This window comes from Schistocerca serialis, chromosome 9 (assembly GCF_023864345.2).
Source record: "Schistocerca serialis cubense isolate TAMUIC-IGC-003099 chromosome 9, iqSchSeri2.2, whole genome shotgun sequence".
Classification (NCBI taxonomy): Eukaryota; Metazoa; Arthropoda; class Insecta; order Orthoptera; family Acrididae; genus Schistocerca; species Schistocerca serialis.
The window spans coordinates 326,105,766-326,122,350 of NC_064646.1; the positions used below are offsets into that span (position 1 = coordinate 326,105,766).

Genomic DNA, 16,585 nt, shown 5'->3' on the forward strand with positions numbered 1-16,585 from the left:
GTAGCAACAACAGACATCGAGTATGTTTTTGCACTGTTACCAACCTACAATTGGGTGACATTCACAGAAATTAAAAATACTGCAGGTCTATACGTCTATCACATCATTAGTTCACTCTGAACTGCCATTTGCCGTATCTCTAAAATCTGTTTACAGACACCCCTCTCCCAATCACGCTTTAGGGGGCGTGAGATCAAAAAAGTTTAAGCAGAAACACGAATTTATTAATAGAATTAAACTGCCTGAAGACTAGCGCTGTTTCAGTTTGCTTTATCATTAGCTTAAAATAGTTTTCCTTTGCATATTTAATTTATTTGGATACGTGTTAATGTGGTAGCAATCATACGTGAGCCCACTATTTCCACAATCTCGCCTCCCATCTTAGCAAATAAACCTGATTTTTTACGAAATTTAAAATGACTGAGAACTAAAATGTAATACATCTCATCTTAAAAGAACTTTCTTGCTGATTCCGGAGTTGGTCTTTGTTTATGCAAATGTACAATATTACCAGAGTTATGGATGATTTAGTGTTATGATTTATATTTTAGTAATATTAATACAGACAATGCGCTTAGGTTACAGTTAAATGTGCAAAATATGGGTTTTCATCCTAAAGTGTATGATGAATAAATGTTTCAAATCATTCGTTTAATTGAATCTTGATACTGCGATACTGTTTCCTTTATTAATATATGATGCAGTTTTGGGATTGCCAAATGAGTAGGTCCCCCATGATCCCTATTACGCTACTAAGGTGTATTTAGTCGTTACAGATACTCAGTTCATGTTAGTAGAATATGGGGTGGTGACTTGAACTGGTTTCAACATTCGAAATATGGATTTCTTATAAGAATCCTTAAATATACTCTCGAGAGGATTTTATGGTATCTATGGAATCAGCAAGCAATTGGCAAAGCTGTGTTGTTATGAACACGTTTTTATGTAAGAAAAAGTAGAGTTCATGTAATATTATGGTCAAAGATTTATTTGTATTGCCATGTTGTATGTAGTTACATTACACTTATTCAGGATATTTTACTTCCCTTTTTGCAACTACAAGAAAATGCGTATTTTTGTCAGCAAACGAAATATCACCAGTGGTCCTTAATGAAAATTGTTTTACCATTTGCTACCCTCCTAGATAAAAAAAACACTTCAATACAAAAAATGTTGATTTTTACTTACGGTAGTTCATGGGAATATCATAGAACAAAATTCAGAAAAGTATAAAATCGTCAAATTCAGTAAAAACATACACCTCCTCCCTTTCCAAGAAAACTCCCATATACACAAAGCATTAACGAGCAATAAACATTTATTCAAAGATCAGACAAATTTTGCAAACCAGGCACTGGATAAATTGAAAAAATTCACACAAAAAAACTTTCCCTGTCTCATCCGTCGCTCTCTTGGTTCCGACCCTTTTCCTCCTACTCACTCTCCATCCCACTTCTTTAAACTTGCTGTTCACTCATCTTACCGTCCTCTTCTCTTCACCCCCCCCCCCCCTTCCATTCCCCACGCCTAGATTTGCAACTCTATTACTCTATTTCTCTTACACGTTAAATAAATGCATAGTAACACAATTAAATGAAATAACACAAATAACGAACTGCAGAGAAAAATAAAGCACAGTTTTAAATAAAAAAAACTAGTTTTAAATTTGGTAACACTATTCGAAAACACACGTTACATAATTAGCCGGAAGGATGCAAATAAACCGTGGTTGTGTTTAACATGAAAAATGTTTAGTTGCGCAAAATAGTGGGGGATTAGGCTAAAATCAACGGTGACAAATGACGAAATAACTCAAAGACGTGCAAGCAGACGGCGTTTTGTGATGTGATCGAAAATTCAGGCATGAAATAACGCAAGTAAAAAATTGACCAGGTTGGATTAGGACTCACGCGCTGAGGGTTCTGTACAAACTTCATTATCTTCATTGACAATTGGTCCATCCCAGGAATCGAGAATCTCGACAATTTTTTCTGTTATCGACATAGATACTGGCAAGATATCGGTTTGGGGAATTCCAAGACTATCGGGAATGTTTTAAGTTTGAAGTCGGATACAAATAAGAAAAAATTTTTCCTCCGTGTTATGTTATTACAAATTAACACTTTCTGGATTTTTTTTCCTGTACTTGTACTGCGAAACATTGCTTCTTGTCAAATTTTATGGTCGTAGGCCAACGATAAGTACCTTATATGTTTTAATGAGTCAACTTGCGAGTATCAAAATACGTGACATAAATGGCCGAATCTCCTGATAGCATTTATTTAAAAGCTTAAATTTATTAAACCGCCAACTGCTCCGGAGAAAAAGGGATCTTAACAGATGGAGGGACACATAGACACACAGATGAAAAGTGAGTGGAAAAGAATTCCTTGTGATATAATTAGAAATTCACAATTCTCGGATTGTTTTTCTCCACTTGTATTCTGAAGTCTTGTTTAGAGGCAAATTTCGTAGTGCTGGGCTAATGGAAAGTACCCTACAGGTTTTAATGAGTGAATTTGCATTAAAATATATGACATATATGTTAGTAGCTTTTGACTGCATTGACCTAGAAGCTTAAGCTTTTTACACCGCCAAGGGATCGTAGATTTTACATAGTATGACAAGTTTCAACTTCATACGGCTACCCACCTGAGAAAACGGTTTTAACAGTCTGACAGACAGGCGGCAGGCGGACAACAAAGTGGTCCTGAAAGGGTTCCGCTTGTTCCAATTGAGATACCGAACCTTAAAAGTCAACGTCTTTTGTAACAAACTGTTTTTACATCTGGAAAGCAAGTCAAATTGTTAAATATCTTTCGTTACAGGGCACTGATGGTGTTTTATTTCAATGAAACAAAACGCGTTTGGCGACCAGATGCACACCTTTTCTTGAAGTTGCAAAGGTGGAATTAGAATGCCCTGAATGATGTGAAAGAGTTTGTAATTGGGTGTCGTGAACGCCTTTGCTTCGATAATCGATTACGAATGAACGTCACACGTTCCGCCCTGTTCCGCTGGTCAAGAGGGAGTAGACCAGGGTGACGCTCGATTTTGGAACCGACATTCACGATTTTTTTCAGTAAAATAAGAAAAGATCCAAAACTGACTTTAGACCTTCACTGTACATCCTGAATATTGTATTAAGAATTTTTAAAGTAAACTACTTGCACCCAGACGAAACTACACGATATCGACGAAATGCCTTCGTGGAGTGCGTGGGGGCTTGGTGGGATCTCTGGACGCCATAATTTTCGACCTACAACGAACTTTCAAAAACTGCTTCGATACTGATGAAATTGTCTAATGTAGTACGGAAGGATTTTTAAAAAAATTGTTTGAAAAATGGCGGTACTATGAAATGAATGTCAACATTTTGGGAAGAAAATAATTATTAAAACGGGCACCAAAAAACGAAATTAAAATATATCGCAAAAATCATACATACTACAGATATAATGTGATTGTACGTGTATTTCATGAGTTATAGCTCCCGCCAACTTGAAAAGTGTTGTTTTGAAAAAAAAAAAAGCGTTTAATAATCCAGTTCATGTTTTTTGATACTGAAATTGAAAAAACCTTTAATCGGCAATGCCAGCAGCGAACTCTTAGCCTTTCTTTCGCTGTTGTCGGAACACCGATTTTGACGAAATTATATCGATTGACTGGCTTCCGCTTACCAGTCGAAGCGTTTTTTGCACCATAAGTATTACTTTTAGATCCTTTTCTATCCCTGGAAATATGACTGTTATAATTTTCAAGCACTCACGTTTTACTTTGTATAAAAAAGGTGAAAAGACAAGTTAAGCAGAAGCGAGACAAGAACGGTCTTCAGCATGTTTACCATAAACAAATCATGTTACGAAGAGAAAGCGTATTGAGAATGGTATTTTACTTAATGCTAATGCCCTCCGTGATACTGTCCGAAACTAATAGGACCCCTATTCCGTCGGTAACTACGAGGATTATTTAGAAAGTAAGGTCCGATCGGTCGCAAAGTAGAAACCGCAGTGAAAATCAAAAACGTTTTATTTGCAGTGGTAATCTACACCTTCCAGCTAGTCCTCTAAATAGTCGCCGCTCCGACTGCGACATTTTTCGTAGCTAACTTTCCAACACGCTAGTCATGGGAGGCAGCCGCCTATACTTCCTACCACTTCGCTACGCTGATCTGCAGCTTGTTGTCTGCGTCAAAACGTTACCTTTATAGTCATGGGTAGAGATTAAAATCAAAGGGAGCTGAGTCCGAGCCGTATGGTGGGTGATCAGACACTTCCGATCAAAAACTCTGCAGAAGCGTTCTCATAGCCCCTGCGACCGAGTTTCATCATGAAGAAGGAAACGCTTGAATTGTGTGGGTAGCATGAAATCTCGCACGAGCACTCATACTTGGTGTGAGACGCTATTTTCTGGGCGATGGAAGATGTCAAATTAAACACCTTTCAGCCGTCAAATTTAAAATGGATCAAATGGCTCTAAGCACTATGAGACTTAACATCTGAGGTCATCAGTCCCCTAGACTTAGAAGTACTTAAACCTAAACTAACCTAAGGACATCACACGCATCCATGCCCGAGGCAGGATTCGAACCTGCAACCATAGGAGCAGTGCGGTTCCGGACTGAAGCGCCTAGAACCGCTCGGTCACAGCGGCCAGCGTCAAATATTTTATTTGGCAACCAGTTTTTGCGTTATACTACACCATCATCAGGTCTCTGACGGACGTGTTGGAACAATCTACCTCGGTTGGATCTAAGCAAGGGTCAGCAATACTGGCTTTAGTTGATGCCAGCTAACTCTAAATATAGATAAATGTAAATTAATGGAGATTAATAGGAAAAAGAATCCCGTAATGTTTGAATACTCCATTAGTAGTGTAGCGTTTGACACAGGCACGTCGATTAAATATTTGGGCGTAACATTGCAGAGCGATATGAATTGGAACAAGCATGTAATGGCAGTTGTGGGGAAGGCGGATAGTCGTCTTCGGTTCACTGGTAGAATTTTGGGGAGATGTGGTTCATCTGTAAAGGAGACCGCTTATAAAACACTAATACGACTATTCTTGAGTACTGCTCGAGCGTTTGGGATCCCTATCAGGTCGGATTGAGGGAGGACATACAAGCAATTCAGAGGTGGGCTGCTAGATTTGTTACTGGTAGGTTTGATCATCACGTGAATGTTACGGAAATGCTTCAGGAACTCGGGTGGTAGTCTCTGGAGGAAAGGAGGCGTTCTTTTCGTGAATCGCTACTGAGGAAATTTGGAGAACCAGCATTTGAGGCGGACTGCAGTACAATTTTACTGCCGTCAACTTACATTTCGCGGAAAGACCACAAAGTAAGATAAGAGAGAGTAGGGCTCGTGCAGTGGCATATAGGCAGTCATTTTTCCCTCGTTTTGTTTGGGAGTGGAACAGGGAGAGAAGATGCTAGTTGTGGTACGAGGTACCCTCCGTTACGCTCCGTATGGTGGATTGCGGAGTATGTATGTAGATGATGCTTGCTACTTCAAATATCACCTGCCGACTGTGTTGGATTGTAGCGCTTAGATGCGCCAGATCCTCATCAGTAAATACCGGTTTTCATAGATTTTAACATTCATGGTTCACTCTATACGAATGAGTCTTAAAAATAGACTCTCTAAGGAACATTTTAAGCCAATAGTAGAATTAGACTAAAAGATCTTTTCTACCCTATTCTGCTCTCTTAAAGCGAAATTTCCTTGCAAACTTTTTTTTGAGCTGCAGCCTCAGAGGAAACAGCTAACAGCTGTCGGGAGGCTAGGCGGCCGTTACCTGGAGGTGTAGTATTCTATGAAGGAGATGACGAGGTCCAGTGACCGGCTGACTGCGTCCCAGCTGAGCCAGGAATCGCGCCTGGCGGTTATCTGCACCGGCGCTGGGTCCGGCAGCCCCCACCAAGAGTCCAGCGAGAACGAACGCAGGCTGCCCAGGCCGGGGAGCGAACCCGCGTGCCGGTAGAACAGGTCGCCCACCCGACTACGCGACGCCATGGTGAGGCTCGACACCGGCCGGTCACCCTAACAGAGGCCTCCGCGTCGCCCGGTAGCCGCTTTGGCTCGGCTCCGCACTTCATGTGTAGCGAGGCGGGCGACGGCGGCCTAGCCGCTGGGGGACTCGCGGCTGCCGTGTTGCAGCCGCGTGCCGCGTGCTCCGCGCATGCGCACTTTGGCGCGTCTCTACACCGGCGCACGTGTTGCGTAGGGCTAGGGATAGGGATAGGGATAGGGATAGGAATAGGACGGCGACGAGCGGCGACTCGTGCACATACAGAATTCCTGGAGCTTCTAGTTGCATTTCTCAAGAAGCTCACGCGAAACGGAGCGGCGCACGGTGGGGGTGGGAAAAACTGACCGGTTAAAACTCTCTGAATAACAGGTATTTTTCGGTATTTGTCTGGTCTCCGTTATAAGAGGTATTTTATTTTTACTAGTAACGGGTTAAAAAGATTTAGAAAAAATATCTAAATGGTGCGAAAAGTGGCAGTTGACCCTAAATAACGAAAAGTGTGAGGTCATCCACATGAGTGCTAAAAGGAACTCAAACTTCGGTTACACGATAAATCAGTCTAATCTAAAAGCCGTAAATTCAACTAAATGGCTAGGTATTTGTGGTGTGCGTACTGTAAGACCTTCAGTACACACACCATCATTATTTGACTTGTCGCTCTAACGAAGTAGGCGAGTTTCAGCAATATGTCTCGTGGTCTTATCGTGGCGTGTTTATCTTCTGCAGTTAGGTCGGACGATAGAAATGCCACTTGCACGCTTAGAGTAGCAGATTGACGGTAACCAACTTTAAACAGAACTTCATTAATTTTCACACACATTTATTAAAATAATGAGCATAAAAATTACTTAACTTGGTTCTGGATGCTATTTACAATCGAAAATCTGAAGTTCCTTTGGTATTGGTACGTTAATCTTATTCTCACATATATCTCGGATAATTGACAAAAGTGTCTATACATTTATCTTCATGGCTAGGTACAGGAATATGGTAATCTTATTAGGCACAGACTGAAACTTGACTATAGACTGGTACAGACAATTGTAGAACTCGTACAGACTGGTACAGACTAATGCAGACTGGTATAGATAATGCAGACTGACTAATCTGAGGTCTGTACACTCGTTATAATACCTCGCGCATTCATGTATCACTGCACGAGTGTGATCCGCGAGGAGAAAAGGTTCTACGTTAGCAGCAATCTCATTGGCTGCGTTACATATTAATACGCGGATCGGCGGAAGCAGAATTTGGTCCGTCTCTATTGCAGCGCCATCTCGTAGTGCAGAGACGGACGAGCGCTGCGCCTGCACTGTTGCGCTTAGCGGGGCGCGCTCTAGTGGGAAAGTTGTGTACGCGCTGGCTACGCGGAACTATGTACACAACAGTATTACAATTACAAACAACTTAAATTGGAAAGAACACATAGAAAATGTTGTGGGGAAGGCTAACCAAAGGCTGCGTTTTATTGGCAGGACACTTAGAAAATGTAACTGACCTACTAACAAGGGAACCTCCTCATCGCACCCCCCTCAGATTTAGTTACAAGTTGGCACAGTGGATAGGCCTTGAAAAACTGAACACAGATCAATCGAGAAAACAGGAAGAAGTTGTGTGGAACTATGAAAAAAATAAGCAAAATATACAAACTGAGTAGTCCATGCACAAGATAGGCAACATCAAGGATACTGTGGGCTCAGGAGCACCGTGGTCTCGTGGTTAGCGTGAGCAGCTGTGGAACGAGAGGTCCTTGATTCAAGTCTTCCCTCGAGTGAAAATTTTAATTTTTTATTTTCAGACAATTATGAAAGTTCAGGCACTGACACAGAATCAACCTCGCTCTCCAAAATTCCACGACATGTTCAGATTTGCTTGGACATATGCAAGATTTGACGGTCTACACACGGAAAAATTTGAAAACGTTAAAAACATATGTTTTGACAGAGCACAGGGAAAACTGTGCTACTGTGAAACTGTTGCATTCCTTTGTTGCAGTTTATGTGACAAACTCTTATGTTTTCATCATTTTTTTGGGAGTGATTATCACATCCACAAGAAATCCTAAATCGGGCAAGGTAGAAGCATCTTTTTACCCATTCGCCAAGAGTACAAGTTACGTGGGTCGACAACATATTCCTGTCATGTGACGCACATGCCGCCACCAGTGTCGTATAGAATATATCAGACGTGTTTTCCTGTGGAGGAATCGGTTGACCTATGACCCTGCGATCAAATGTGTTCGGTTCCCATTGGAGAGGCACGTCCTTTCTGTGGTGTCACCGCCAGACACCACACTTGCTGGGTGGTAGCCTTTAAATCGGCCGCGGTCCGTTAGTATACGTCGGACCCGCGTGTCGCCATTATCAGTGATTGCAGACCGAACGCCGCCACACGGCAGGTCTAGAGAGACTTCCTAGCACTCGCCCCAGTTGTACAACCGACTTTGCTAGCGATGGTTCACTGACAAAATACGCTCTCATTTGCCGAGACGATAGTTTAGCATGGCCTTCAGCTACGTCATTTGCTACGACCTAGCAAGGCGCCATTATTAGTTACTATTGAAATTGTGAATCATGTACCGTCCAGACCGACGTTCACCATTAATGGATTAAAGTATTCCACCAGCTACGTCCTTTTTTCTAAATTCTAATTTCCTTGTCCTGTTCCAGACCTCACGCCAGCCTGCGCGAGCTAAAACGCGTGCCTTTCGGCCTCCTTTAGTAACACGGTGTTGGCTCTCCTGCCAACCAAAACACTTTCGTCTACTAATCGCACGGTTTTGCGGTGCGGTAGCAAAACACAGACACTAAACTTATTATAGTGAACAGAGACGTCAATGAACGAACGGACAGATCATAACTTTGCGAAAATAAAGAAAGAAAACTTTTCACTCGAGGGAATACCTAAACCAAGGACCTCTCGTTCCGCAGCTGCTCACGCTAACCACGGTACCACGGCGCTCCTGAGCCCACGCTATCCTTGATGTTGCCTATCTTGCGCATGGACTACTCAGTTTGTATATTTTGCTTATTTTTTTCATAGTTTCACACAACTTCTTCCTGTTTTCTCGATTGATCTGTGTTCAGTTTTTCAAGGCCTATCCACTGTGCCAACTTATAACTAAATCTGAGGGGGATGCGATGGGGAGGTTTCCTTGTAAGGAGACTGCCTAGATTACGCTTGTCCGTCCTCTTTTAGAATACTGCTGCGCTGTGTGGGATCCTTACCAGACATAATCGACGGAGTACATCGAAAAAGTTCAAAGAAGGGCAGCACGTTTTGTATTATCGCGAAATATTGGAGAGAGTGTCACAGAAATGATTCAGGTTTTGGGCTGGAAATCATTAAAACAAAGGCGTTTTTCGTTGCGCCGGAATCTTCTCACGAAATTCCAATCACCAACTTTCTCCTCCGAATGCGAAAATATTTTGTTGACACCGGCCTACATAGGGAGGAACGATCACCGCGATAAAATAAGGGAAATCAGAGCTCGTACCGAAAGATATAGGTGTTCATTCTTTCTGCGCGCTATACGAGATTGGAATAATAAAGAATTGTGGATGTGGTTCGATGAAAGCTCTGCCAAGCACTTAAATGTGATTTGCAGAGTATCGATGTAGATGTAGATGAAATGGAATATCAATTAGCCACAGCAGCAGTGCTAAACTGTTTGGTTTATGAGTAAATCTTTTTGAAAGAACGACTGATTTTTATTCGTAAAATTTCCATTGCTGTGAAATAGTGTGTTATTACAGAATGGTAGTATCCAACCTTTCTTAGACCATTACCCCTGAGTGCAGCTAGACATTAGCTAGTACCCGCACCTCCCCCCCCCCCTCCCCTGCCCCCCGCTGTTAGTTGCCGTCCCCCCTCCTTTCCCTCAATATGAAGATCAACTATAGCACCTAACTAAACTGAGAATGAAAGACTTTGCTTGGAACAGTTATTTTTAAAATGATGAAAGATGTGAAAGGTGGACGATATTTAGTGTGTGTGTCTTAGAATGAATGATGGAGCAATTTTCGGTGCATCGCAAGTGCTAGCCACAACTCCTTCTCAGGTAAGAAAGCTGACTATCCACAGTGAGGGTAGACCAAGCGAGTTCAGATGTGTGCACTATACTTAATGTTTGTGAATCACTTGATTGCTGGACACCTTACTTCTGAACTGGCACAAATTAGACGACATCAAGCTGCTAATGCTTTGTGTCTAACCAGCTTAATAATAATAATAATAATAATAATAATAATAATAATAATAATAATAATGAGCACGAGGATGTAAAGAGCAAGTGATAATAGATACAGAGGTGACATATCAAGCTAAAACTAAACAAAGGTCGCTACACTACGCATACATTGATTACCAAAAAGCCTTTGATAGTGTACCCCACTCATGGTTACTACAGATATTGGAAATATACAAAGTAGATCCTAAATTGATACAGTTTCTAAACATAGTAATGAAAAACTGGAAAACCACACTTAATATCCAAACAAATTCAGGTAACATCACATCACAGCCAATACAGACTAAGCGTGGAATATACCAAGGAGACTCATTAAGTCCTTTCTGGTTCTGTCTTGTTCTGAACCCACTATCCAACATGCTAAATAATACAAATTACGGATATAATATTACTGGAACATACCCACACAAAATCACACATTTGCTATACATGGATGATCTAAAACTACTGGCAGCAACCAATCAGCAACTCAACCAATTACTAAAGATAACAGAAGTATTCAGCAATGATATAAATATGGCTTTAGGAACAGACAAATGTAAGATAAATAGCATAGTCAAGGGAAAACACACTAAACAAGAAGATTACATATTGAATAACCACAGTGACTTCTTAGAAGCGATGGAAAAAACAGATGCCTATAAATATCTAGGATACAGACAAAAAATAGGAATAGATAATACAAATATTAAAGAAGAACTAAAAGAAAAAGATAGACAAAGGCTAACAAAAATACTGAAAACAGAATTGACAGCAAGAAACAAGACAAAAGCTATAAATACTTATGCTATACCAATATTGACCTACTCATTTGGAGTAGTGAAATGGAGTAACACAGACCTAGAAGCACTCAATACACTTACACGTTCACAATGCCACAAATATAGAATACATCACATACATTCAGCAACAGAAAGATTCACATTAAGCAGAAAGGAAGGAGGAAGGGGATTCATCGACATAAAAAACCTACATTATGGACAGATAGGCAATTTAAGAAAATTCTTTCTAGAACGAGCAGAAACTAGCAAAATACACAAAGCAATCACTCATATAAATACATCGGCTACACCACTGCAATTTCATAACCACCTCTACAACCCTTTAGATCACGTAACATCAACAGATACGAAGAAAGTAAATTGGAAAAAGAAAACACTACATGGCAAGCACCTGTATCATCTAACACAGCCACACATCGATCAACACGCATCCACCACATGGCTAAGAAAAGGCAATATATACAGTGAGACGGAAGGATTCATGATTGCAATACAGGATCAAACAATAAACACCAGATATTACAGCAAGCATATTATTAAAGATCCCAATACCACAAAAGATAAATGCAGACTTTGCAAACAACAAATAGAAACAGTAGATCACATCACAAGTGGATGTACAATACTAGCAAATACAGAATACCCCAGAAGACATGACAATGTAGCAAAAATAATACATCAACAGCTTGCCTTACAACATAAACTTATAAAACAACACGTTCCCACATACAAGTATGCACCACAAAATGTACTGGAGAATGATGAATACAAATTATACTGGAACAGAACCATTATAACAGATAAAACAACACCACATAACAAACCTGACATCATACTCACCAATAAAAAGAAGAAATTAACACAACTAATCGAAATATCCATACCCAATACAACAAATGTACAAAAGAAAACAGGAGAAAAAATTGAAAAATACATCCAACTGGCTGAGGAAGTCAAGGACATGTGGCATCAGGATAAAGTTGACATTATACCAATTATACTATCAACTACAGGAGTCATACCACACAATATCCACCAGTACATCAATACAATACAGCTACATCCAAACTTATATATACAATTACAGAAATCCGTAATTATTGATACATGTTCAATTACCCGAAAGTTCCTAAATGCAATATAACATATACCGTACAGTTAAAAGGAAGTGACGCTTGATCAAGGTCCGCGTCACTTCCCATTTTTAACCAGACTTAACGTCTGAGAAAGTAAAGAAATAATAATAATAATAATAATAATAATAATAATAATAATAATAATGCGTACAGCCTTATGTAGCTACTGGTGTGTTGTGCTGTCAATTAATTTACTTATCTTTTTCGAAGCGAGTAAGTAAGAGCGATTTCAGGTGTGCTGCAGGGGAGTATCGTAGGACCGTTGCTATTCACAATATACATAAATGACCTTGTGGATAACATCGGAAGTTCACTGAGGCTTTTTGCGGATGATGCTATAGTATATCGAGAGGTTGTAACAATGGAAAATTGTACTGAAATGCAGGAGGATCTGCAACGAATTGACGCATGGTGCAGGGAATGGCAATTGAATCTCAATGTAGACGAGTGCAATGTGCTGCGAATACATAGAAAGAAAGATCCTTTATAATTTAGCTACAATATAGCAGGTCAGCAACTGGAAGCAGTAAATTCCATAAATTATCCGGGAGTAGGCATTAGGAGTGATTTAAAATGGAATGATCATATAAAGTTGATCGTCGGTAAAGCAGATGGTAGACAGATTCATTGGAAGAATCCTAAGGAAATACAATCCGAAAACAAAGGAAGTAGGTTACAGTACACTTGTTCGCCCACTGCTTGAATACTGTTCAGCAGTGTGGGATCCGTACCAGATAGGGTTGATAGAAGAGATAGAGAAGATCCAACGGAGAGCAGCGCGCTTCGTTACAGGATCATTTAGTAATGGCGAAAGCGTTACGGAGATAATAGATAAACTCCAGTGGAAGACTCTGCAGGAGAGACGCTCAGTAGCTCGGTACGGGCTTTTGTTGAAGTTTCTAGGACATACCTTCATCGAGGAGTCAAGCAGTATATTGCTCCCTCCTACGTATATCTCGCGAAGAGATCATGAGGATAAAATCAGAGAGATTAGAGCCCACACAGAGGCATACCGACAATCTTTCTTTCCACGAACAATACCAGACTGGAATAGAAGGGAGAACCGGTAGACGTACTCAAAGTACCCTCCGCCACACACCGTCAAGTGGCTTGCGGAATGTGGATATAGATGTAGATGTAGATGCAATTTGTGGACGACTGCAGGTACAATTTGGACAACTTGGAGAAGATATTTTCTTGTGATATTTAGCACATTTTCTGTGTATGGCTCACTGTCATCATTATCAATGTACGGGAAAAGCACAACATATATGTGTAGTGGATGGATTATGTGAGGTAACTGTAACCTCTACCGGATTAATGCTACTAAGAAAGTAATTATTGATAACTTACATAATCAATGTTAGAGTCTTACAGAATTGTGATAATAGTATCGATCCATTGAAAGTAATTAAGTTTTGTGGCTGAGACAGAATAAAAATGACTCTGAGCACTATAGGACTTAACTTCTGAGGTCATCAGTCCCCTAGAACTTAGAACTACTTAAACCTAACTAACCTAAGGACATCACACACATCCATGCCCGAGGTAGGATTCGAACCTGCGACTGTAGCAGTGGCGCGGTTTCGGAATGAAGCGCCTAGAACCACTCGGTCACCGCGGCCGGCTAGAGAGAATAAAATCGTTTAGTTTTTACACCTCAGAAAATTTTATTTTACCACTCAGAAGGTAATTCCCCCAGGTTGGGAACCACTGAGAAAATAGGAAAAGCAATCAGAGCTATTTTAATAACAATGCAGATAGAAACGAGGAATAAACAAATGGCATAAGAATTGGTGCAGCACTGATGAGACAATAGCCATGTGGTGTGGCCTACTAGTGGCACCTATGTACATGCAGCGCACAAGATTTGGTCTCTTACTGCCGTCGTCGGACAGAATTGCACCATCCCTAGTCTGGAAGTATTTTACGAAGTGCGTGATGATGAAGCACAATGTTTCATTTGTTTTAAAAGATTAAAAACGGGAGGAGCCACAACAAACTTTAGACATAATGTAAGGAGAAAATTTAAAACTTAAGAGTTCATTCATTGTTTACAATAAAAATAGGAATCAACTGATCTGATGCCTGTGTAGCCGCAACATACCTTTATCTACTTTTTAGCCCTTGAAAACTGACAAATTAACATGAAAAACAGAGTTCTTCAATTTCAGTTTTCATCGTTTAGGACTGACTAGTAGTAAAGTCCAAACAGCGCTATGATCCCAAATAACATCATGATTATTGAGCAGAGTTTCTAATATTACAATCAGTAGAAGAATGCTAGTGGTTTTTCCTAATGATCAACGACTTATCACTTTCTGAGAAAAGCAGCTAACGGTGTATGGACTACGTTTTTTTTATGTGCCTGTTAAATATTTTGATGCTACATGTCATGAATCTGAGGGACTGAAAATGTTTCAATCTTTGTGTGATTTCTACGTTTATTACAGGAAATGACAGGAAAAAAACCGAAGAGCGTTTATTTAAGAATCAGGTTATTTTGAACAGTTTTAACAGTCCTGTTAAACTGACTTTGAAAAAAAAAAACTTGATATAACCGTGTAAGGTGGCTATAATTTCGCACCTTACAAGCATCCATCCACATACTCTGCTGTGATCTACAAACACAAATAATTATCATGTGATAGGTTGTACATAATATATATGAATATACAAAGGAGACTAACATTGTCATGTATACTTTGTAAATAATTGTTAACGCTTATTGCATGAAAGGCGACGGAGTGCCTTCATTATCATACTAGTAGAATTTGGAGCTACAGTGGAAATGAAACGGCAGGCAGCACAGGTGTGTTGGTCCTGCTTAAACATAGGAAGTAGCAAGACGGACATTGGGACACCTGAGCGCTGGAGCACAATAGAGTCGTGACCGGCTGGTGTTTGGCCGGACGGGATTGTACTTTGGAAACTACGAAAATCTTGGATGCAGCTAGAGGAACGAAGAAGCGTCACCTCTGAAACCTCGTAGGATGGGTTATTTCCAAGGATTTTTACTCAGAAGCGTACTATTGCACAAGTATAGGTTTTTCATCGCAAACTTTCCGCGCTGGACGACAAAAGACTAAAACATGGATGGTCGGCATTCTGAAGAATCTGTAGAGAGGGAGAATATTCTGTGGTTTCGGCAATACGATTCGTTTCCGGAATTACGAGAGTGGGGAGCCGAACCTTGCTGGGAGGCCAGTGCTGCAGAGACGAGGTCTCTTATTGTGAGCGCCCACATGTGACGGTCGCTCGATATCAGCTTTGTTGGTACAGACGGACGTGCTGTGTTTGCTCTCAGGAGAGTTTATATCTAGAACAGTTAGGTACTGTACTGTACTGTTGCGAACCTATACGATTCTGGACTTCACCTCTGTGTTGGAGATCGTCGTGGAGTACGCAGCGTTCAATAACTGAGAGCACTTCCTCTGCCTATACTTACGTTGAGACGTTATCTGAACTCTGTCCTTGTGGCTGCGAGTTCGCGTTTCTCGTCTGTAGAACACAGAGAGGAGAAGATAGTATTACAGTTTATTAGTCAGAGGACCACCTTCTGCCGTCCTAGTGTTTGAAAGTGTTTATTTGTGGCTGGAAGTCTTCCATCGTCACAGACGAGTACGAGAACCATCACTTCGATGCACCCGACGCAGTACATACGGCGATATCGCAAATTGCTTTGGCTTATTAGGGCTATAAGAGCCAAACAGCTGTTATGACGTTAGTTTATTTCCACTGAGGTTCCACACCACCGTAGACCATATTTGAAAGTAGTGTCTTCTAGTGTTTGGAACGTGGATTATGTCAGTCATTTCGTTATTCATATTAGATTGCGCAGTCATAATAAGGGGCAGAGTTGGACAATTGATTAGTAATTTTACTTAGGAAATGTAAACTTTGTAATATAAAGTTTTTTTTTAATCTACAATAAATATATAAGCAGGGACAACGTTTATTATTTAGTAGGACTAGTTGCCTTCATCATTCATTTAGATTATAATTTATAGAACTAAGATATCCTAAGATCTGCTTCAGGGGGTAGTCAGACAGGGTCAAATCTTCATTTTAGCGTTTATTATTTTCCGTTGCCCACATTCATTTTACACCCGCCTGGAGTAGCATCTTGGAACCGCAAACCGGTTGTTTCAGCGATAACTGCCATCGCTGGCACAAAATGGGCCAACTCGCTTTAAAACCTGTACATAATAGAAAAACAGATGTTATAAAATCCTAAAAAACTTTGTTCCTTTCAGATTCTTTGGGTCGCTGATTTGGAATCCGATTTTGGAACTACAAAATTCACAATGGCGGATCTAATTTGGCGGATCACACATAATAGATTTACCCGATTCAAGTAAAAGTTCGAGAGTAAATTATTGTGAGAT

General features: G+C 40.4%; 1 protein-coding gene across 2 annotated transcripts in view; it reads right to left on the reverse strand.

The window, feature by feature from the left end:
* Positions 1–16,585, reverse strand: part of LOC126419113 (synaptotagmin-7-like) — a 572,342-nt gene that overhangs the window by 156,009 nt on the left and 399,748 nt on the right. The window contains exon 1 of one of the 2 annotated variants that reach the window (XM_050086210.1): positions 5,797–6,074. The exons of the other annotated variant lie outside the window; for it this stretch is intronic. Coding sequence (XP_049942167.1) covers positions 5,797–6,014 — 218 coding nt within the window. The 5' untranslated portion in view covers positions 6,015–6,074. Of the gene's footprint in view, positions 1–5,796; positions 6,075–16,585 lie in introns of those variants that run through there. 2 annotated transcript variants of the gene reach the window in all.